General features: G+C 43.6%; 1 protein-coding gene across 7 annotated transcripts in view; it reads left to right on the forward strand.

The window, feature by feature from the left end:
* The window catches only part of SERPINC1 (serpin family C member 1), a 53,944-nt gene extending 33,384 nt beyond the window's left edge, over positions 1 to 20,560 (forward strand). For all 7 annotated transcript variants that reach the window (XM_056532049.1, XM_056532050.1, XM_056532047.1 and 4 more), the window contains 5 exons: positions 1,885 to 2,100; positions 3,420 to 3,557; positions 11,137 to 11,533; positions 17,009 to 17,073; positions 20,267 to 20,560. In XM_056532049.1, the coding sequence (XP_056388024.1) occupies positions 1,885 to 2,100; positions 3,420 to 3,557; positions 11,137 to 11,533; positions 17,009 to 17,073; positions 20,267 to 20,443 (993 nt within the window). In that variant the 3' untranslated portion in view covers positions 20,444 to 20,560. The remainder of the gene's footprint in view (positions 1 to 1,884; positions 2,101 to 3,419; positions 3,558 to 11,136; positions 11,534 to 17,008; positions 17,074 to 20,266) is intronic.
* Positions 20,561 to 24,526: the final 3,966 nt, after the last annotated feature.

The following is a 24,526-nucleotide window of genomic DNA, read 5'->3' on the forward strand; positions in this document are numbered from 1 at the left end:
GTCCTGGTTCACCCAGCTCATGAGGGTGAGTCAAGCGTGTTATTGGAGGCTTCCCCCCATGCAGAACCTTGTGTCTCACAACACAGGCTCCTGCCTTGATCTAAGGAGACTCAATCTGACAGCCTGGAGATTGACAGGACCCTACTAGGTAGTGGGCTTTCTTCGGAGGTCTTGAGAACTATTGCACACTCTAGAGCAAAGCTAACCCCCCTTTGAACCTTTGGAAGAGGTAGACTTTTGGTATTTATCCCTTAAAGTCACCTTTCTATTGGCCATAACCTCAGCCAAAATTATTGGTGAGCTTCAGGCCCTTTCCGCTTTTGAGCCTTACACACTTTTACTCTAAGACAGAGTCTTGTTGAAATACTTACCTACCTTTGTTCCCAAAGTTCCAACCTTTTCAAATATCAATCAGGTCATCTCTGATCAATCAGGTGCCCTAATCCATCCTCTCCCGAGGAAGTTGAAGATCATACCTTGGACATTTCAAGAGTCCTCAGAATTTAAATCTCAAGAACTGGAGAATTCAGAAGATCCGAGAACCTTCTAGTGTCTTTTTCTGGGAAGAACAAAGGTCTTAAAGCCTCTAAACTCTCTCTGAGTAGATGGGTCAAAGAGGCAATCCGGTAGGCTTTTGTAGCCCAGGAGTTAACTCCTCCTTCTTTTGTTACTGCCCATTCTACCCAGGCAGTTGCTACCTCTCTTGCTGAAAGAAAGTCTGTTCCTTTGGCCTCCTGGAGCACGCATAGCACATTTATTAATCATTACAGGGTTAATGCCAGATGTTTGGAAGAATTGGCCTTTGGGCAATCCATCCTAAGTGCTGCTCTTCCTTAGTCCCTCCTTATTTGTATTTGTTTCTTCCTAAGTCCCCACTTGTGCTGCTGGTTAGGGTGACAGGAAAGCGTAAATTTTTTACGAAAATTTGTTTTCCCTTAGTCCTAACAGCAGCACACAAATATCCCGCCCTTATTTATCATTTTTTCTTGTTATTTAAGCAACATGGCCTTTGCGAGGAGGCCTTATATAGGGGGTGTAATTTAATTTAATTACTTTGGCGGAATTAAAAATTCCACCGTTCTGCCAGCTTCACAGGGGCAGAAACACCTCACTTGTGCTGCTGTTAGGACTAAGGAAAAACAAATTTATGCGTCTGTTTCTTTCCAAATCATGCCCAATCAGGTGACTCCATTTGGAGCCCCCAGAGCTAAATATTAAAGAAGTTACAATTGGTTTTACCCTGGTTTTGTAGGGTAACATTTTCACACAGTTTGTCTCAGATGCTGTTTAGAGACTTTTCATTGCGACTTTTGCCTTAGAAAGTGAAAAAAAAAAAAGAACATACCAAGTCATGATTTTTGTAGATAAATAAATTTGGTGCAGGTACAGTTTCCTCCACATGAATTAATGGAGTAAAAAGACGTTCACCTACTCCACTTTTCATGAATATCCCCCAAAGTGTCATAGCAAAGGGTCTGAATACTGTTACATTTTTGTTTTTATAAAGTTGCAAACATTTCTAAAATTCCATTTTCAAATTCTTATTATGGGATATGGAGTGCTATAGAGCTGGAGCAGGAGGCTGTTTCCTAATGCACTGTTACGGGCAGCTGGGAGTGGGGACAATGGGCGATTCCTACAGGTATTTAGGCACCGGTTTCAAATTTGAAGTAATTTAGAACAATGACTATTGTGCATAATCATTTTTCATATAACAGATACACAATAATAAGTTGCTGTCAACAGCCTTTCAAATTCAGATTAGCAGATATTTTTTGCAGCTAAACCTCAGCTATCCTTATATACCATAAATAATAATAATACAAATAATAATAAAAAAATAAATAATAATAATAATGTCTATCCCTTTACTCTTTATAATAGGTTTTCCACTTTGACCAAGTTTCTGAAAAGGCCTCCGATCAAATCCATTTCTTCTTTGCCAAACTGAACTGTCGACTATACCGAAAAGCTAACAAATCATCAGAACTGGTGTCAACCAACCGTCTCTTTGGAGAAAAGTCTTTGACCTTCAATCAGACGTATCAAGATATCAGTGAAGCTGTTTATGGAGCTAAACTATGGCCTCTGAACTTCAAGGTGTGTGGAGTTACTATGCAAAATCAAAATGTATTTCACCTGGTGTCAACATCATTGTCCCACTCGTAAGGGGAACCGGTCACATCGTAATTGTAGTCCGATCTGCAGGTATCAGGTTATAGAGCAGGAAAAGCTGAGCAGATTGATATCGTTTCGTGGGAAAAAATTCAGGATAACTTGTCATTTATTCATATAAATCTCTGATCATTCTGGGCTAAGGAGTCAAGTGGGCCGCCCTAATTAGTGACTGACAGCTGTATATGTGCATGTAGAGACAGCTGTGAGATGAGAGGGCCGCCCACTTGACTACTTAGTCCAGAATGAAGGGAGCTTTACATGAATAAAGAACAGGTTAACCTGGAACTTTTCCCATAAAACTATATATCAATCTGCTCAGCTTCTCTTGCTCTACAACATGGTGCTTGCAGACTTGACTGCATTTAGAGGGGTACTCCAATGGAAAACCTATTTTTTTTTTTATCAACTAGTGCCAGAAAGTTAAACAGATTTGTAAATTAGTTCTATTAAAAAAATCTTAATCCTTCCAGTACTTATCAGCTGCTGTATGCTACAGAGGAAGTTCTTTTCTTTTTGAATTTCCTTTCTGTCTGACCACAGTGCTCTCTTTCTTTTCTGTCTGATACCTTTGTCCATTTTAGAAACTGTCCAGAGCAGGATAGGTTTTCTTTGGGGATTTGCTCCTACTCTGGACAGTTCCTAAAATGGACAGAGATGTCAGCAGAGAGCACTGTGGTCAGACTGAAAGGAAATTCAAAAAGAAAAGAACTTCTGTGGAACATACAGCAGCTGATAAGTACTGGAAGGATTAAGATATTTTTTTAATAGAAGTCATTTACAAACCTTATCTCTCCGACACCTGCCATGAGGAGAGAGTCAAGAGTCCACCATATGTGATAGAATACACATCTAGATTTAGACTACATAAGTATATTTATCATGTGATGATGCTTCTGGGTAGAGATGAGCGAACTTACAGTAAATTCGATTCGTCACAAACTTCTCGGCTCGGCAGTTGATGACTTTTCCTGCATAAATTAGTTCAGCATTCAGGTGCTCCGGTGGGCTGGAAAAGGATGATACAGTCCTAGGAGACTCTTTCCTAGGACTGTATCCACCTTTTCAAGCCCACCGGAGCACCTGAAGGCTGAACTCATTTACGCTGAATAAGTCATCAACTGCCGAGCCGAGAAGTTCATGACGAATCAAATTTACTGTAAGTTCGCTCATCTCTACTTCTGGGGTTTGACATAATTTAATAATATCCAAATATTTTATGATGATGATTTTTTGTGCATTAGGAGAAACCTGAACTGTCTCGTGTAATGATTAATGATTGGGTGGCTAATAAAACAGAGAAAAAAATCACTGAGGTGATCCCAGAAGGTTCCATTACAGAAGATACCATCCTGGTTCTGGTGAACGTCATATACTTCAAGGTGAGAAATGATATAATAATAATACTACTAATAATTATATATATATATATCGCCAACAAAATTACGCAGAACTTTATAATTTTGAGGGTACAAATAAGGAAAAAATTAGACATTTCAATAATACACACAAGAAGATAAAAAAGACGATGCCGCACTCATCGTCGATAGTTAGACTTATCTAAGTTAAGTTACATAATAAGTCTGACTATCGACGGTGAGTGCGGCATTGCCTTTCTTTTATTTTCTTGCTACAATATCATATCTACTGCATACTCAAATGCTGAGCACCACCATCAGATGCACCTAGGACAGTCTTCACTCCTCCCAGCATCTGGTGTTTAAATGGGCACTGTCATTAAAAATAAATTTTGTTATTGCACTCCTTATGGTAAATAAAAAATCTTTCTAATGTACTTTGTTAAAAAAAAAAAGTTTTGTATATTTAAAAAAGCTGCCACTAGGTATCTCCCTACTTGTCCAGAGCACATTTCCCCCATCTCTATCACAGACTTTGAACTCCTGCTGGCCTGGCAGAAGTCCAAGATCAGGAAATGCAGTCTGGAGTGCTGAGGGGTGTGTGTGCAGCCTTAGCCAATCACAGCTCATCTCACACTGAACTGCTGTGGGCTGTGTGTAGCAGAGGGAGGGAGGAAGTTCTCCCCTGTATGGCTTCAGATGATGTCATGCCTGCTGGGAAACACCCCTTCCTAGTCTCTGAATCTACTGAGACTGAATAGAAAACACAGAGCAATATCAAGGTAGAAAAAAATAAAAAATAAAAATAAAGGCAGGGGGTGGTTTGTCATGATGGGGGCAGTGAACTTGGGGATTATAAAATTTAACAGATCATGACAGGTACTCTTTAAGGGATACTATACCTAAGTTGAAGTTCCAGACATAACCACTCCTACATTTAGTGCTATTATTCAAACACACTTTGTAGATTGGTGCTCATTTGCAGAGCCTTTACATGACAATCAGACACTTATCCCCTATCCTGGTCTGTATGCCACCTATTAAGTGGAGTGGAGTTGCAACAATTTTTGAGACTTTTTAAAAAGTTTCATATAATTATGACTAACAACTCAATACACGTAAGTCATACCCCCTTTGGTGGAGGAGGTGCAAAAGCAACTAAAGCACAGAAACCCCATTACTATTTCCATTATGCACTATGTGCAATGTATTAGTTATAACCTAACATGGCACTAATATGTACTCTATTTACATTTATTTGCATGTTCCAATGTTATTCATGAATGTATTCCTTATCTGGATCTTGTTACTATGAGTCATACCGATATTTGATATTCACTTCTATGAATTACCAATGTAGTGAACAGTAGTTATGGGCTCTCATTCTATGTATTAACATGCCATTCTATCCAAGTAGTAGGAGGCGAGGGCTCTTACCTGTCAGCGCACATCACCTTATCTTTTAAGCACTACCTCCTGCACGTGCGCATGCGCCGGGTCCGATTCCTGGCACTGACTCTCCGGGCATCAAGGAGCCGGTGTGCACGTCCGGATATTACGTATCCGTGACCTGCGTGCGGTGGCGGTGACGCGGCAGGGGATGGTGAGTTTTTTCCAGGTCAGGACCCGGCGCATGCGCCGTGGCATGAGGGTCGGCACGCATTTATGCCACTATGGCAGGGTACATAAGGGAGCACACAACTGATGGAGGTAGTGTCCCTTAAGAATTTCTGGGTGATGAAACGTATGTTGGGGCGGTGGAGACGGGTCCATATTATGGGTAAGTGAGGTGGCTATTTACGCTATATGCAATTGAGTTCATAGGGCATCTACCCTGAGCAGCCTGAAGTGGACAGCTAGATATTGAGTAGAGGGTTTGTCTTTGACCCCCACTATAGCTACACTACTCATATGAGGAGCCTTTAAACCGCAACTGTCATGAAATTTTGGTGCAATAACCTGCACACAGCCTTTGTACTGTGTGCAGGTGGTGGGTATAGCAATATTTTTACCTGAAATTTGGCGGCTTTCATGACTGCAAAAAAGGCTTTTATTCGAAGCCACTGACGGTCGGATAGACGTGGCGCGAGGTACGTGATGCCACGCCCACCCCCACGCCTACCCCGTATGTCTGCGCTGGGAACTTTGTGTGATTGACCCACAGATCCCAGCGCATGCGCCCTTCAGCTAATCTAACCTGCACGCCACTGTGTGTCATCCCGCAAGCGCTCGCTCCCACCGCTGTCTTCCTCCTCAGTGCGCCTGCGCAGAGCAGCGCGCAATCAGGTTAGTTCTCGATACTAGGTGCAGAGAGGAAGCACGCTCTCTGCACCTAGCACTGTGCAGGTGCACTGAGGAGGAAGACGCCGGCGGGAGCGAGCGCTTGCGGAATGACACACAGTGGCGTGCAGGTTGGATTAGCTGAAGGGCGCATGCGCTTGGACCTGTGTGTCAATCACACAGAGGTCCCAGCACGGACATACGGGGTAGGCGTGGGGGTAGGCGTGGGGGTAGGCGTGGCGGCGGCGGGGCATCGTGTACCTCGCGCCACGCCTATCCGACCGTCAGTGGCTTTGAATAAAAGCCTCTTTTTGCAGTCATGAAAGCCGCCAAATTTCAGGTAAAAATATTGCTATACCCACCACCTGCACACAGTACAAAGGCTGTGTGCAGGTTAATGCACCAAAATTTCATGACAGTTGCGCTTTAACTACTGTTCCACCTCATAACTACTTATGTGAGAATACTTTTTGTTACAAGGTTTTGATTTTTGTACCTGTCCCACCTACATATTGGGTTTAATAGCCTGAATAGATTCATTGTTTTGCATGATACAATTCTAAAATTGCACTATTTTTCATATTACAGTCACATATATGTAATTTGTACTCTGATATCAATAAAGGATAATTTTTTATCAGTAGCAATGGCTTTAATTTTTCCCACAGTGTATTCAATGCTATTGATGGAGCTATACTGTCATATTTATTTATAGACCCCCCACAGTGGCAGATCCAGAATCTACTCTCGGGAGCGGCACTATTAGAGTATTTTGTGTTGGCGGACAGAAAATAAGATGTTGCTCACGGAATTTACAATATTATTAAATGTATCATACAGTCCTAACCTTGTTTAAGACTCTTAGGCCATGTTCACATGTCAGAATAATTATCAAATATACCAATTGCCACAGAATGGGAAAGTGCTAAAGAGGTTTTTACCATTTAAAACTACAGCTTCCAGTATGACCTAAGCAGTGGTAAGGGGATGCTGGGAGTTGTTGTTTCACTCATCAAAATTGCAGAACTTACAAGTGACTCCAGCTCTGATGGGACATAATGAGGAGGATACAGAATGATATCAGTGACTACAGGTGACATCTTCTTTTCTTATCTAATTCAGATGCTAAATACCGCCAGGATTTGTTCCAGCTAAATATTCTCTCTGCAGAACTTGCTGCCCAGATGGCTCCTCACTATGTCAGCGGATTCTGATCCTCTATATGAAACAATTATTATTATAATACTGCCAAACACTGTATTCTTTGAATATAATACTGGCACACACCCTCTGAATATAATTCTGACACACTGCACCCTCTGAATATAATACTACCACACATTGTGCCCTCTAAATATAATACTATCAGAGACTGCACCCTCTGAATATAATATTACCACACACTGTGCCCTCTAAATATAATACTACCACACACTGTTCCCTCTAAATTTAATACAACCACACACTGCACTCTCTGAATATAACTTGCTGTGCAGTGCACCCTCTGAATAAAATACCGTATGTAATATGTATTGTGGCCCATAAAAAACGTACCGCCCAAGAAATTCCTCATAATTTACACTATACTTCTGAAATGCAATGCCCTCTGTCCTTTGCCCCTCACATATAATGCCCCCATTCTTTGCCCCTCATATATAATGCCCCATCATGCATCCCTCACATATAATGCCCCCTTTGCTGTGCCCATCACATATAATGCCCCCGCACTTTGCCCCTCACATATAATGCCCCCATCATGCGCCCCTCACATATAATGCCCCCATCATGCGCCCCTCACATATAATGCCCCCATCATGCGCCCCTCACATATAATGCCCCCTGTTATGCGCCCCTCACATATAATGCCCCCTGTTATGTGCCCTTCACACATAATGCCCCCATTATGCGCCCCTCACATATAATTCCCCCTGTGCTGTGCCCCTCACATATAATGCCCCCTGTGCTGTGCCCCTCACATATAATGCCCCCTGTCCTGTCCCCTCAGGGGGCATTATATGTGAGGGGCACAGCACAGGGGGGCATTATATGTTTGGGGCACATGACAGGAGCATTATATGTGAGGGGCACAGCACAGGGGGCATTATATTTGAGGGGTGCATGATGGGGGCATTATATATGAGGGGGGCATTATATGTGTGGGGCACAGCACAGGTGGCATTATGTGTGTGGGGCAAAGCACAGGGGCATTATATGTGTGGGGCACAGCACAGGGGGGGGGGCCCTGTCATGTGCTCTTCACATATAATGCCCCCTGTGCTTTGCCCTGCAGCCCCTCACATTAAATATTCCCTTTTCTCTGCCCCCCAAGTTTTTTAATCCCCCTCTCCCCTCCTCCTGTACGATATAGTGCCCCTAACAGTGGCACATATTCTGTTCCCCTAATCCCCTGGGCCCTGAGCATACTCTTCTCATTTACAGTATGCGTGCGGGATCCGCAGGCGCCGGCGCGGTGATGTGACGTCATCACGCCGGCCTGCAGTGGATCGCATCCCCGCAGCCCGCACGCTGTGTACTCACAACGTGTGTGAAAGGTTAGTGAATGGTGGCGCGGGAGCTTACAGCTTCAGCTCCACCATGCTAGGGGGCGGGGGGCAGCAATCTGGGGGGGGCAATTGCCCCTTGGCCCCCCCTGCATCTGCCACTGGACCCCCAGCACTAATTTCTTATATAATGTGGTTTGAATATAGGAATATACACTTTCAGTGCTGTATACCCTGCACCATCTTGCTGGAAAAACTCAGGGAACGTGCCAGATCGGTGCATAAAGAGGGAAACTCATCATCATGTAGCAATTTCGCATATCCAGTGGCCTACAAGATGATGTGTTTCCCTCTTTATGCACGGAAGCTGGCACGTTCCCTGAGTTTTTCCAGCAAGATGGTGCACCACCACATTATGGGTGTCAGGTCCGAGCATTCCTAGATGAACAGTTTCCTGGAAAGTGGATTGGTCATTGTGGACCAGTTGAATGGCCCCCAAGGTCTCCCGATCTGACCCCCTTAGACTTTTATCTTTGGGGTCATCTGAAGGCAATTGTCTATGCTTTGAAGATACGAGATGTGCAGCACCTGAAACTACGGATACTGGAAGCCTGTGCTAGCATTTCTCCTGCGGTGTATATAGTAGTATATAGCAGTGTATATGGATACTGGAAGCCTGTGCTAGCATTTCTCCTGCGGTGTTGCTATCCGTGTGTGAAGAGTGGGAGAAGAGGGTTGCATTGACAATCCAACACAATGGGCAGCACATTGAACACATTTTATAAGTGATCAGAAACTTGTAAATAAAGTTACGTTAAAACCAAGCACATCATTGTTTTTCTTGTGAAATTCCCAATAAGTTTGATGTGTCACATGACCCTCTTCCTATTGAAAAAACAAAAGTTGGATTCAAAATGGGCGACTTCAAAATGGCCGCCATGGTCACCACCCATCTTGAAAAGTTTCCCCCCTCACATATACTAATGTGCCACACACAGGAAGTTAATATCACCAACCATTCCCATTTTATTAAGGTATATCCATATAAATGGCCCACCCTGTATACTTAAGTTGAAGTGCCAGACATAACCACTCCTACATTTAGTGCTATTATTCAAACACACTTTGTAGATTGGTGCACATTTGCAGAGCCTTTACATGACAATCAGACATTTATCCCCTATCCTGGTCTGTATGCCACCTATTAAGTGGAGTTGTAACAATATTTGTGACTTTTTTTTAAAAGTTTCATATAATTAATATGACTAATAACTCAATACACGTAAGTCATACCCCCTTTGGTGGAGGAGGTGCAAAAGCAACTAAAGCACAGAAAAGTCACCAATTTATGAGTAAAGAAAGGCTTTACTATCCTTAATAAACTCTCTCCAATGTTATTTTTTGGCTTTTTTTGTTTCCTGTTTTTTATTTCAAAAAGAAGCATGCTCTGGCTATTGAATTTTTGGGGCAATTTCCCATTGGCCTTTCTATTTAAAAAAAAATCCACAAAAACTACATGTAAAAATGCAATGAAAATTATTTGTTGAGATGGGAATTTATCAATGTCTGCACAAGACCGTGAAAAGGGGGCAACATTTTCATGGCAAACCTCTGTTTCGCACAAAAATTTTATAACTTCTCAGTTTGCTCACCAAGTGGGCAGAGCATGGCGTCACGAGCCACCAGATTTATTATAATTGGTTCTGAAGCCCCTAAAATGTCATCCAAAAATAGGAAAAAAGTGAGAATTAAAGGGGTATTCCAGGCAAAAACTTTTTTTTATATATCAACTGGCTCCGGAAAGTTATACAGATTTGTAAATTACTTCTATTAAAAAATCTTAATCCTTCCAATAGTTATTAGCTTCTGAAGTTGAGTTGCTGTTTTCTGTCTAGCTGCTTTCTGATGACTCACGTCCCGGGAGCTGTCCAGCTCCTATGGGGATATTCTCCCATCATGCAAGGGATATTCTCCCATCATGCACAGCTCCCGGGACGTGACATCATCATTGTGCAGTTAGACAGAAAACTTCGGAAGCTAATTACTATTGGAAGGATTAAGATTTTTTAATAGAAGTAATTTACAAATCTGTTTAACTTTCTGGAGCCAGTTGATATATAAAAAAAAGTTTTTACCTGGAATACCCCTTTAAAGAAAAATCAGTAGATAACTAATATAGATAAAGCAAATCTTTACATATAAAAGTAAGAAAGATCTGCTGGGAGCTGTAATCACTGTCTATGTCAGTGTTACCCAAGCAGGGAGCCTCCAGCTGTTGCAAAACTACAACTCCTAGCATGCCCGGACAGCCAAAGGCTGTCCGGGCATGCTAGGGGTTGTAGTTTTGCAACAGCTGGAGGCACCCTGCTTGGGAAACACTGGTCTATGTAGAGGACAGGAGCTTCTTCGGGGTCCTGTACAGTGCACGCAATTTCCTAAAAAAGTAACATGGAGCCTCCCTCACCTGGTGTCCAAAGGAGCAGGTAACCCTGGTACAGGTAAAGTGTACAGAACATGTAATACCTCCCTGTATTGTAGGGGGCTCTACCAGACACCAGTCAGTGCATGCACTTCAGTAATACAGGTGTCTTACCAGTAAAATGCCCATTCTGATTGGTCGGTTCTTCTAGCGATTGACACGTTTCACAGATCTGTACATTGTATGTTGAGTCTGGTTTCAACTTACAATGGTCCAGGAAAGGCCATTGTATGGTAAAACTATTGTATGTTGAGGCCATTGTAAGTTGAGGTATCACTGTACTAGTCTGCAATTGTTTTCTTATTGTGATGCCATCTAATTTGACATTTCTCCTGATCTTCAGGGCTTATGGAAGTCAAAGTTTGATGCTATGAATACAGCACAGGCAGACTTTCATGTTCCTGGCAGAAATGAGCCATGTGACGTCCCAACTATGTATCAGGAGGGCAAGTTCCGCTACGGCTCCTATAAGGATGATGGGGTCCAGGTCCTTGAAATGCTTTACAAAGGTGACGACATCTCAATGGTGTTGGTTCTGCCATCAGAAGGAACGCCGCTTGAAACAGTGGAGCAGACGCTGTCTCTGGAGAAGTTCTCCGACTGGGTGAACAAAGTTCAAGAAGTCCAGCTATCCTTGCATCTCCCTCGCTTCAAGATCGAAGACAATTTCAGCGTCAAAGAGAAGTTACAGAAGTTAGGTCTGGTGGACCTGTTTGACCCACATACTGCACGGCTGCCAGGTAACTAGTCTGCAGATGCCCATGTGAACTATGGTTCAACAATGCATAAAATATCTGACATATACTGAATGGGTATAGCAGTAATGTTTATTATATGGATATTAACATTAAAGGGTACCTCTCATCAAATAAACTTTTGATATATTTTAGATTAATGAATGTTGAATAACTTCCCAATAGCATGTTAATGAAAAATATGCTTCTTTCTATTGTATTTTTCCCGATCAGTCCTGTCAGCAAGCATTTCTGACTCATGCTGGATTCCTTAACACTCAGAGCTGCCAGCCTGCTTTGTTCACAGCCAAACAGGCTGTGAGCAAAGCAGGCTGGCAGCTCTGAGTGTTCTCCTTTGTGAACAAAGCAGACTGGCAGCTCGTAGTGTTTAGGACTCCAGCATGAGTCTGAAATGCTTGCTGCCAGGACTGGTAGGGAGACCCCTAGTGGTCATTTCTTCAAAGTGGAAAATTAAATAGAAAGAAGCATATTTTTTAATAACATGCAATTGTAAAGTTATTCTGCATACATTAATCTATAAAATATCAAAAGTTTTTTTGATGAGAGGTACCCTTTAAAGTGTACCTTTGACTTTAAAAAAAATCTTTTAACATGTTAAAGAGAGGGAAGGACACAGGTGGGCACTTTTCTCCCTGCTCTATGTATTTGGGACCGAGATTATGAGACTCTCAGTCACTTTGTTTAGAGCAGGGCGAGAATGCGCTTAACCCCTTAAGGACCGGAGGTTTTTCCGTTTTTGCATTTTCGTTTTTTGCTCCTTGCCTTTAAAAAATCATAACTCTTTCAAATTTACACCTAAAAATCCATATGATGGCTTATTTTTTGCGCCACCAATTCTACTTTGTAATGACATCAGTCATTTTGCCCAAAAATCTATGGTGAAGCGGGAAAAAAAATCATTGTGCGACAAAATTGAAAAAAAAACGCTGTTTTGTAAATTTTGGGGGCTTCCGTTTCTACGTAGTACATTTTTCGGTAAAAATGACACCTGATATGTATTCTGTAGGTCCATACGATTAAAATGATACCCTATTTATATAGGTTTGATTTTGTCGGACTTCTGGAAAAAATCATAACTACATGCAGGAAAATTAATACGTTTAAAATTGTCATCTTCTGACCCCTATAACTTTTTTATTTTTCCGTGTATGGGGCGGTATGAGAGCTCATTTTTTGCGCCGTGATCTGAAGTTTTTAACGGTACCATTTTTGTATTGATAGGACTTATTGATCACTTTTTATTCATTTTTAAATGATATAAAAAGTGACCAAAAATGCACTATTTTGGACTTTGGAATTTTTTTGCGCGCACGCCATTGACCGAGCGGTTTAATTAATGATATATTTTTATAATTCGGACATTTCTGCACGCGGTGATACCACATATGTTTATTTTTATTTTTATTTACACTGTGTTTTTTTTTTTATTGGAAAAGGGGGGTGATTCAAACTTTTAATAGGGGAGGAGTTAAATGATCTTTATTCACTTTTTTTTTGCAGTGTTATAGGTCCCATAGGGACCTATAACACTGCACACACTGATCTTCTATGTTGATCACTGGTTTCTCATAAGAAACCAGTGATCAACGATTCTGCCGGATGACTGCTCATGCCTGGATCTCAGGCACTGAGCAGTCATTCGGCGATCGGACAGCGAGGAGGCAGGAAGGGGCCCTCCCGCTGTCCTGTCAGCTGTTCGGGATGCCGCGATTAGCCGCGGCTATCCCGAACAGCTCGACTGAGCTAGCCGGGAACTTTCACTTTCACTTTTAGCCGCGCGGCTCAGCTTTGAGCGCGCGGCTAAAGGGTTAATAGCGCGCGGCGCCGCTATATAACTGTGTAACCCCGCGTTATATCGGAAGAGCAGGACCAAGGACGTACCGGTACGTCCTTGGTCCTTAAGGGGTTAAAGGGGTACTCCGGTGGAAAAGCTTTTTTTTTTTTAAATCAACTGGTGCCAGAAAGTTAAACAGATTTGTAAATCACTTCTATTAAAAAAAATCTTCATCCTTCCAGTACTTTTTAGGGGCTGTATACTAAAGAGAAATCCAAAAAAAAAGAAATGCATTTCCTCTGATGTCACGACCACAGTGCTCTCTGCTGACCTCTGCTGTCCATTTTAGGAACTGTCCAGAGCAGAAGAAAATCCCCATATGCAAACATATGCTGCTCTGGACAGTTCCTAAAATGGACAGCAGAGGTCAGCAGAGAGCACTGTGGTCATGACATCAGAGGAAATGCATTTCTTTTTTTTTTTTTTATTTCTCTTTAGTATACAGCCCCTAAAAAGTACTGGAAGGATTAAGATTTTTTTAATAGAAGTGATTTACAGATCTGTTTAACTTTCTGGCACCAGTTGATTTCCACTGGAGTACCCCTTTAATGCATTCAGCTCTTTCTAGCGACTAGTCGAGTCTAAACACTCAAACCATGACTAATCAAAACTTTTGATATGTCTCTATGATATATATTTCAAACTTTAGTGGCAATTTAATGTACAATCGGTTATTATGAAGCCATTTATGTCTCTCTTACTGAATGGATAAACTTCATTGGATTTATCAACATCTGAACCTCATTCATTGGTCTACACCTTGATTGGAGTCACTTGTGGTTAATACAGTTGATTGGACAGGATTTGGAAAGACACAGTCCTGCCTATATAAGTAATTAGGGAAGAAAAGGACTGCCTGTAGAGCTCAGAGACAGGATTGTGTAGAGACACAGATCTGGACAGGTACAAAACAATTTCTGCTACACTTAAAGTTCCCAAGTGCACAGTGGCCTCCATAATGCTTAAAGGGAAGAAGATTGGAACAACTAGGATTCTTCCTTAAGATGACTGCCCCACCAAACTAAGTAAGAGGAGAAGGGCCTGGGTAAAAGAGGTGACCAAGAATCTAATGATCGCTCTGGCTGAGCTGCAAAGATTCTGTGTGCAGATGGAAGAAACTTCTACAAGGTAAACCATCACTGCAGCCTCCACCAATCTAATGTTCACCAGGAAGGTAGAAATGAAAGGATGCACTCACCCGGGAGTCTTGATAGCAGAAGACTTTATTGGATCATCGGTACAGCACACAGGCGGGTAGGCGCAGAGGAGCGACCTCGCACGACAGGCTGTTTCCTGCGCACAAGGTGCACTTCTTCGGGCTGTCTCCTCTGCGCCTACCCGCCTGTGTGCTGTACCGATGATCCAATAAAGTCTTCTCCTATCAAGACTCCCGGGTGAGTGCATCCTTTCATTTACACCTTCCTGGTGAACATTTGTTTCTGCTACATAGTGGATTGCACCCCCGGCACCGCATGGTCTGTGTGTGAACTGTTACTGAATTTCTGCTGGGACTGGTCTCTATAGGGCAGCAGTGCCGGACTATACCTCTTGTTCAGTTCCACCAATCTAAGCTTTTAAGTGGGCAGAAAGAAGCCTCTTTCCTGTAAAAATTGGTAGAGGGTCCGCACTTCCGTAGATCGTTGGTGGTGTAAGTGGATGGATTAAATCCAGAGTATGATAGACAAGTAAGAATCCTAGCACTCACCATAAATAGAATGCAGACGTGATTTATTGAAAATCCTAAGTATAAACGGGAAACGTTTCAGCTCCAGGCCTTCCTCTGCTTTCTGATGACAGCAGAGGAAGGCCAGGAGCCGAAACGCGTCCTGTTTATACACAGGAAATGCAATAAATCACGTCTGCATTCTATTTATGGTGAGTGCTGGGATTCTTACTTGTCTATCTTCCCTGTAAATGACACATTAAAGCTGACTGGAGTTTACAAAAAAGCAACTAAAAGACTTTGTGAAAAACAACATTCTCTGGTCAAGGCACTGCTTATCACCTGCCCAATGCCATTCCTACAGGGAAGCATGGTGGGGGCAGCATCATACTGTGGGGGTATTATAGTGGCTGGGACAGGGAGACTGCTCAGGGTTAATGAAAAGCAGAATGGACCAAAGTGCAGAGATATCAATTATTCATAATTAAAACTTGGGATCGACCGATATCGTTTTTTTAGGGCCGATACCGATAATCGGTGGAGGTTAGGGCCGATAGCTGAGAACTTATACCGATATTCTGGTATAAGTTATCGGCTATTTATCCCCCCTCGACACCGCTGCAGTGCATTGATTTAAAGCGGGCGCTTTAAATCAATGCACTGCAGTGGCTTTTGCGGTGCCATAGGCCACCACCCGCTTCTCTCCCCCTACCTGTCAGGGTGGTCCGGGCCATCCATCCTTCCTGTAGTGTCCGGGGGCGTTCCGGGTGAAGGGTGAACTGGTCCGGGCTGTCCTTCTTCTCCGGCAGTCATCTTCTCCACTCCGGGCAGGCTTCGGCCTAGTACGATGCATAGACGGCGCTGCGCAGTGACGTCCGTGCGCAGCGACGCACCTGACGTCACGGCGTAGCGGCGTCTATGCAGCTACTAGGCCGGAGCCTGCCCGGAGTGGAGAAGATGACCGCCGGAGAAGAAGGACCACCCGGAACGCCCCCGGACACTACAGAAACGAGGGATGGCCCGGAGCACCCCCATTACGGGTAAGTTTAATTTTTTTTATTAACTCGGAGGGTGGGGGAGGGGCCTGACCGGTATAGCGGTATGGGCAAAAATCCATACCGGTATACCGCCCAGCACTATGGTGGGGGGTGCGACACGGTGCGTCGGGGGGGGGGGGGGGGCGGTCGCGGTGCGGCTCGGGGGGTGGGGACGATGCGGGGGGCGGGGCATCATTGGCTTATCGGCAAGGTAATTGCCGATACCGATAATGCCCAAAATTGTGATTATCGGCCGATAATATCGGCCATACCGATAATCGGTCGATCCCTAATGAAAACCTTATCCAGAGTGCTCTGGACCTCAGACTGGGGTGAAGGTTCACCATTCAACAAAACAATGATCCTAAGCACACAGCCAAGACAACACAGGAGCGGTTTAGGGACGACTCTGAATGTCCTTGAGTGGCCCAGCCAGAGCGCTGACCTGAACCCAATTGAACATCTTGGAAGAGTCCTGAAAATGGCTTCCACCAATGGTCCACATCCAACCTGACAGAGCTTGAGAGAACCTGCAGAGAAGAATGGTGGAAAATCCCCAAATCCAGGTGTGTAAACCTTGCGGCCTCATCCTCAAGAAGACCGGAGGCTGGAATCACTGCCAAAGGGGCTTTTACTAAGTCCTGAGTAAAGAATCTGAACACTTATGTCACTGCAAGATTATAATTTCTAATTTTTAATAATTTAGCAAAGATTCCTAAAATTCCGTTTTCATAGGGGAAATGATTGCAGAATGATTTGGGGAAACTTGATTTCATTTCCTTTCAGCACAAGTCCCCAACATAAATGTTTAAAAAGTGAAAGGGTCTGAAAACTTTCTAAATGCATTGTATACCAGATATTGACAGCTAAGCTTTTTTTTTTTTCTTTTAAATTGTTATTTGTGAACATATATTCTTTTTTCGTAGGGATTGTTTCTGGAGGAAGAGCAGACTTGTTTGTGTCAGATGCATTTCACAAAGCATTTTTAGAGGTAAGAGAAGTGAAGAATAAATATTGTCTGAAGAGATATGGGTTTCCTCCTAGCATTCTCCTAGCTCTCTGGCAAGGGAGTACATGGTAGGTGTTCACACTGGTGTGGTTCTCTGTGGCGGCCATTGTTTCTGTAGGGTGGTGCGGCCCAGAGCCAGGGGCTTGGTCGGGCAGCACTGAGTCATTCCCCCGGTGGGCTTGGTGTCGCGGAGGCAGTAATCGCTGCCCGCCGCTACGCCAGTGTCAGGTTAGGGACCCACTCTGAATAGGTGACCTTGACGTGGCGAGTGGGCTTGTACTTTTTCATCAAAATGTATAATAACAGCCCGTTAGTTTGTGAAATTGCGGCTATATTTCTGTTCAATATTTTTGTTTTACATTGTCTGAAGAGACTTTAAAGGTGTTTTCTGATTTTGGTAAATAACAAATAACAAGACAATGACTATATATGTATATAGATAGAACAATAGATAGATACTTTCTGCATGTTTGTTTGCAGTCATTAACCCGATCGCGCGAAATCAGGTCCATGTACGCGCTAATCAGGTCCATGTACATGGCGATTAGGGCTGACTTCCCGCATCACCACGTACATGCATCTGATAGCGTCCCTGAAGCCGGCTAGGTACCAATCACAGCGGTCGCCGGCCGGCGATTGCTGCTATTGGTCTGTCAGTACAGACGGCCCAATAGCAGGGAGGAGAGGGGGACCCCGTCAGAGGAAGCCACCTGCAGCACTCAGGATCAGAGCTGACCTCTGATCTGGAGTTAACCCTATAGACGCTGCGGTCACTCTGTTTCCGATCGCCGCTCTGCACGTTGAAAGCAGAACGCCAATGGTTGCCATGGCAACCGGAGACCTGACAATGGCCTCTGTCATGGCAACAGAAGCTGATCAGTCTCTTCCTAAGGTAGAGTCTAATCAGCAATCCTATACCTGCCAGTGTAAAACTCACAGGCATAGGCATAATTCAGTGGAGTACAGATGAGTACTCCACTGAATTATGTGTATCATAGTAAAAAAAAAAAAAAAAAAAAAAAGTGTTAAAAAAAGTTTTAAAAAAATTATGAAACAAAGGTGGAAAAAAATAATGGTGAAAAAAAAATGTGTAATAAAATAAATTATATATATATATATATATATTTATATTATATATGTCATTTATACCCCATGACAAACGACCTAAAAAAATTAATAAAAAACTGTAGAATAGATTTTTTATTTATTTATACCACCTCATAAAAAATTAAGTAAAAACCGATCAGTGTCAAATGTACCCCAAAATCCACACAGCACGCCTTCATGTCTGAGGCCTGCGTGTGAGACACGTAGCGCACTAAGGCCACATATGGGATATTTCTAAATACATCAGAATTTGGGGAATAAATATTGAATTGCGTTTCTCTGTCAACACCTGCTGTGCTACAGAAATGTTTTTTATTAAAATGGAAAATCTGCAAAAAAATGACATTTTTAAATTCCGCCTCCATTTTGCTTTCATTTCTGTGAAGTCATTCTGACTACTTTGCAGTTTTTAGATTTATGGGGGTATCTAACATACAGGCCCCTCAATTCCTCTTCAGAATTGAACTTGTCACTGAAAAATCTGATTTTGAAATTTTCTTGGAAACATGCTGCAAAACTTTTAAACCTTCTAACATTCGAAAAAAAATTAAACAATGTTTATCAAATGATGGGAACATAAAGTAAACATATTGTGAATTAATTATTAATTTGGTGCAGCATGACTATTTATTGTATGAGCAGAAAATTTAACATCTCGAAAAATGCTAATTCTTTGAAATTTTATTTTTTTGCAAAATTTTTTAGTTTTTCACAAAAAACGCAGAATATATCAATCAAAATTTACAACTTAAGTGCAATATGTCACGAAAAACAATCTCAGAATCGCTTTCATAAGTAAAAGCGTTCCAGTTAATACCAAATAATTGGACACATCCAATTTAGAAAATTTGCCTTGGTCATTAAAGGGGTGCTCCACCCCTAGACATCTTATCCCCTATCCAAAGGATAGGGGATAAGATGTCTGATCGCGGGGGTCGCCTTGCTGCACCCGGCGTTCATTTAGAGTGCAACGCCGGAGGCACGTGATGTCATGGCCATGCCCCCTCAATGAAGTCTATGGACTTGCATTGAGGGGGCTTGGCCGTGACGTCACGAGCAGGGTGTGACTGTGACGTCCCAAGCCTCCACCCCACATCGCCAGTCATCCACCACGGAGCGAAGTTTGCCCCGTGCACCGGATATCTGGGATGCCGTAGCCGTGATCATGCCGTAGCCAGCGACGGTACCCCAGCAATTGGGATAGGGGATATGATGTCTAGGGGCAGAGTACTTCTTTTAGGTCAAAACAGGCTAAGGATTAAAGGGGTTAATTAGGAACTTATGTTATTTACTTACAGTTGATATAAATCTGTCCTGGTCATGTGATGGGGACACACGGCTTATTACAATACAGTTATGGTTGTATATTATATTGTTGATGGCCAATAGGTGTTACATCTAGAGATGAGCGAACTTACAGTAAATTCGATTCGTCACAAACTTCTCCGACTTCTCCGGCGGCTTCTCCGGAGGCCCCATGAATTCTAGTTAAAGGTGTACTCCACCCCCAGACATCTTATCCCCTATCCAAAGGATAGTGGATAGGATGTCTGATTGAAGGGCACCCGCCGCTGGGGAACCCCGCGATCTCGCTGCTGCACCCAGCGTTCGTTTAGAGCATCAGGTGCAGCTCCGGAGACTCACGACGTTGCGGTCATGCTCCGCTTGTGCCGTCACGCTCCCTCCCATAGACTAGCATTGAGGGGCGTGGCCATGACATCACGAGTGGGCGTGACCATGACATCTCGAGCCTCCGCCCCGCATCGCCAGTCATCCGGCATGGAGTGAAGTTTGCTTCATGCACCGGGTGTCTGGGGTGTCGCAGCCGAGATCGTGGGGGTCCCCAGCGGCGGGACCTCCGCGATCAGACGTCTTATCAGATGTCTATGGATGCAGTACCCCTTTAAGTCCTTGCTTCTATGTAAAACCATCTTATATTAATATATAATAAACAAATAATAAGCAAATTAATAATAGGACAAAAGATCACACTAGAAAATAACCACAAGTTATAAGAGCTTGGCCCATAGGAACGGGCAACACCATAATGAAGTGTCTTATTTTTCAGGTCAACGAAGAGGGCAGTGAGGCCGCCGCAAGTTCTGCTGTTGTGCTGGCTGGTCGCTCGTTCAGACCCAACAGGATCACATTTAGAGCCAACAAACCCTTCCTGGTCTTCATCCGAGAAGTAGCTCTCAATGCTGTAGTATTCATGGGCCGAGTTTCCAATCCTGGATGCATCTAACATTGTAGAAGGACCAAATTTCAAACCATGATTCTGCCTTCTAGCTTTCTTAAAGGCACGCTATCCTTTGTTTTCACTTGTTTACCTAATGGAAATATTAATATTTGACCCTATAGTAAAAATCATATTATAGGCCTGTCTGTGGTTTCTTTATGCAGCCGCAGAGGAATGGCTGAAAAACAGAGAAGAGTTATAATACTATAGGTTTTGTATATTTGGTACTGATATATGGGTACAGAAGTGACAGAGAACCCCTTTATGAGACAGAAGGGAGAGCCACTCTGTATACATTTGGAACAGCCAGTATATATTTCACCTGTAACAGCCATAGTTGGGGGATTGGACAGTATGGATCCTTTGTTTCCCCAGGAGATAAGTCTCAACCAGAGGGGTATGGTAGTGGATATTTCCCTTTTTCCAACTGAATGTACACACTGCGGGGAACACTGGCCCATTTCTACAAAAGTTCAAAGTTAAAGGGCTACTCAGCCCCTAGACAGATGTCTTTTCATGGGGGGTCTGGCCCCCACGTGATCTCCGGCCTGGGGGGCCTGGTGTCCCAGTGGCTGCGATAAGGTGTCTAGGGGTGGAGTACCCCTTTAAATCTGACAAATTTGTACCAGAACAGCAGTATGCAGACTCATACATTAAAAAGCTGTCATGAGAAGAGGTTTAAATGGGTACTCCAGTGCTTAGACATCTTATCCCCTATCCAAAGGATAGGGGATAAAATGCCTGATCTCGGGAGTCCCGCCGCTGGGGACCCCCGTGATCTTGCGCGCCGCACCCCGTTTATAATCAGTCCACGGAGCGTGTTAGGACATTGCGTGTACTGTACAGGACCCTGAAGAAGCTCCTGTCCTCTACATAGACCAGCGTTTCCCAACGCATTTAGCCCTGCTTAGGCAAGCTCCCCTCCCTTCATATTATCTAAGTAGATTTCTTCCTCCTTTATGTTAGGTAGGTAGACTCATCCCCCATCCCTCCTTCAATATTAACTATGTAGAACTCCCCCCCGCGTATATAAGGTAGGTAGGCAGTCTTCTCTGCCCTTTCTATTTCAATATTAGCTAGATAGATCTCCCCCTAATATTAGGTATGGAGGTACGCAGCCTTCTCCCCCTTCCTCCCTTAATATAAGCTAAGTCTATCTCCTCCCCCACCCCCTTATATTAGGTAGGTAGGAGGCTTCTCCCCCACCCCTTAGGTAGGTAGGTGGCTTTAGCCCCCCCCCTTGGGTAGGTAGGTGGCTTTAGCCCCCCTTAGGAAGGTGGTTTCTCCATTCCCCCTTAGGTAGGTGGCTTCAGCTACCCCCCCAGTAGGTAGGTGGTTTCTCCATCCCCCCACCTTAGGTAGGTGGCTGTAGCCCCCCTTAGATAGGTGGCTTTAGCTCCCCCTAGATAGGTGGCTTTAGCCCCCCCCCCCTTAGGTAGGTGGCTTCAGCTACCCCCCCCCCTCTTAGATAGGTGGCTTAAGCTCCTCCCCCCTTTGGTAGGTGGCTCCTTCATCCCTCCTTCAACTCTTAGATAGGTAGGTGGCCTCTCTCTCTCCCCTTAGGTAAGCAGCTCCCCCCCCCCCCATTAGCTAAGTGGTAGATTGTAAAAATTTGAAAATAAAACAAACAAAAAAACTCCCCTTGCCACCACACCCACGCAGAACAGTTCCATCTGCTCCAATAACGTCTCCATCCGGGCCCCACAAAAAGTCTATTTCATGATGCCAGTGGTCTGCGCAGCCTCCTGGCCAGTACTGGTTTGAGTAGCAGGGCTGGGAGCTTATAGGTCTTAGCTTCACCACTCAATGGCCGCCGGCCCACCGGGAATTTTACAGCTATCCCGGTAGGCCAGTCCAGCCTTAGAACATGGTCCGGATTAGGTACTGAGTAACATATTATGTATTTTTAGTTAGTGGGAACTGACAGGTACGCTTTAAGCCTTTAAAGCAGGGGTCTCAAACTCCCTGCCCACGGGCCATTTGCGACCCGTGGATCGAAAGTTTGTGGCCCGCACCAGGGATGTGTGATTTGTAATGCCAGACGCCCGGGACATGCAGTTCTGGGCACCAGGCAGGTGGTTTCTTCAGGCATTTAGCCCTGCTTCGGACAAGCAGCGCTAAATGCCGGAAGACTTCACTTACCCCACCCTCCTCCTCCCCGTCTCCGGTTGGTCACACCGGCCTGAGTCTTATGAGGGACGTCGCGCATGTGACGTCCCTCTGTAGACCCGCATAGGAGGACGTCAGTGACATCACGCCGCCGGCGGAGAGAAGCACAGCGCAGGACAGGTAAGTGTGTCTGTGTGTGAGAGTCGGGGGGGGGACATAATGCCTATCTAATGTGGGGAGCCTGCTACTACCTAATGTATCTAGTTAACTTGAGTAAGCCAAAATCCTTCTGGGAAAACGTCTTGTAGACAGATGAGACCAAGATAGAGCTTTTTGGTAAAGCCCATCATTCTACTGTTTACTGAAAATGGAATGAGGCCTACAAAGAAAAGAACACAGTACCTACAGTGAAATATGGTGGAGGTTCAATGATATTTTGGGGTTGTTTTGCTGCCTCTGGCACTGGGTGTCTTGAATGTGTACAAGACATCATGAAATCTGAGGATTACCAATAGATTTTGGGTCGCACTGTACAGCCCAGAGTCAGAAAGCTGGGTTTGCTTCCGAGATCTTGGGTCTTCCAGCAGGACAATGACCCCAAACATACGTCAAAAAGCACTCAGAAATGGATGGCAACAAAGCACTGGAGAGTTCTGAAGTGGCAGCAATGAGTCCGGATCTAAATCCCATTTAACACCTGTGGAGAGATCTTAAAATTGCTGTTGGGAAAAGGCGCCTTCCAATAAGAGACCTGGAGCAGTTTGTACAGGAAGAGTGGTCCAACATCCCGGCTGAGAGGTGTAAGAAGCTTATTGATGGTTATAGGAAGCGACTGATTTCAGTTATTTTTTCCAAAGGATTTGCAACCAAATATTAAGTTAAGGGTGCCAATAATTCTGTCCAGCCCATTTTTGGAGTTTGGTGACATTATGTCCAATTTGCTTTTTTTTTCCTCACTTTTTTGGTTTAGTTCCAATACACACAAAGGGAATAAACGTGTATAGCAAAACGTGTTACTGCAATCCTTTTCTGTGAGAAATACTTCATTTTCTAGAAAAATTTCAGGGGTGCCAACATTTATGGCCAAGACTGTAATTCCCACATCAATATTTTTGTCCATTGAGCAATTAGATTTTCCAATACTGTTTATATTAGGTCAGATTTACTATTGCAAATGTGCCAGAATTCTGGAGCAACTTACCCTAAGAAACTGTATTCGGTTGGATTCACACGCAGTATTTTGGTCACTTGGAAAACAGGGAACAGCTTCAAAACACAGAAAAAGCTGTTAATGCTTCCAGTATAATTTTCTCTGCATCTATTCCACTCCTAGTTTTGTCAAAAATACTGACCAAAATACTGTAAAGCCTTTTACATGATTTGCACAACACTTATGAGTTTTAGAAACTTTTTAGGTACTACAGGCTTCTGTTAAAGGGGTACTCCGGCGGAAAACTTTTTTTTTTTTAAATATTTTTTTATCAACTGGTGCCAGAAAGATAAACCGTTTGTGAATCTTAATCCTTCCAGTACTTATTAGCTGCTGAATACTACAGAGGAAATTATTTTCTTTTTGGAACACAGTGCTCTCTGCTGACATCATGACCACAGTGCTCTCTGCTGACACCTCTGTCCATTTTAGGAACTGTCCAGAGCAGGATATGTTTTCTATAGGGGATTTTCTCCTATTCTGGACAGTTCTTAAAATGGACAGAGATGACAGCAGAGAGCACTGTGGTCATGATGTCAGCAGAGAGCTCTGTGTTCCAAAAAGAAAATCATTTCCTCTGTAGTATTCAGCAGCTAATAAGTACTGGAAGGATTAAGATTTTTTAATAGAAGTAATTTACAAATCTAACAATTCCAAATGTAGAGAAAAAGACAGCTCCAGCACAGCTCAGTGCAAGCGTCCCATTCACACTGCAGGATCGCTCTCCGCTAGGAAAACACAGTCTAATGGTCCTTATATAAAGTGTCCGG

The sequence above is a fragment of the Hyla sarda genome, chromosome 7 (genome assembly GCF_029499605.1).
Source record: "Hyla sarda isolate aHylSar1 chromosome 7, aHylSar1.hap1, whole genome shotgun sequence".
NCBI classification, from domain to species: domain Eukaryota; kingdom Metazoa; phylum Chordata; class Amphibia; order Anura; family Hylidae; genus Hyla; species Hyla sarda.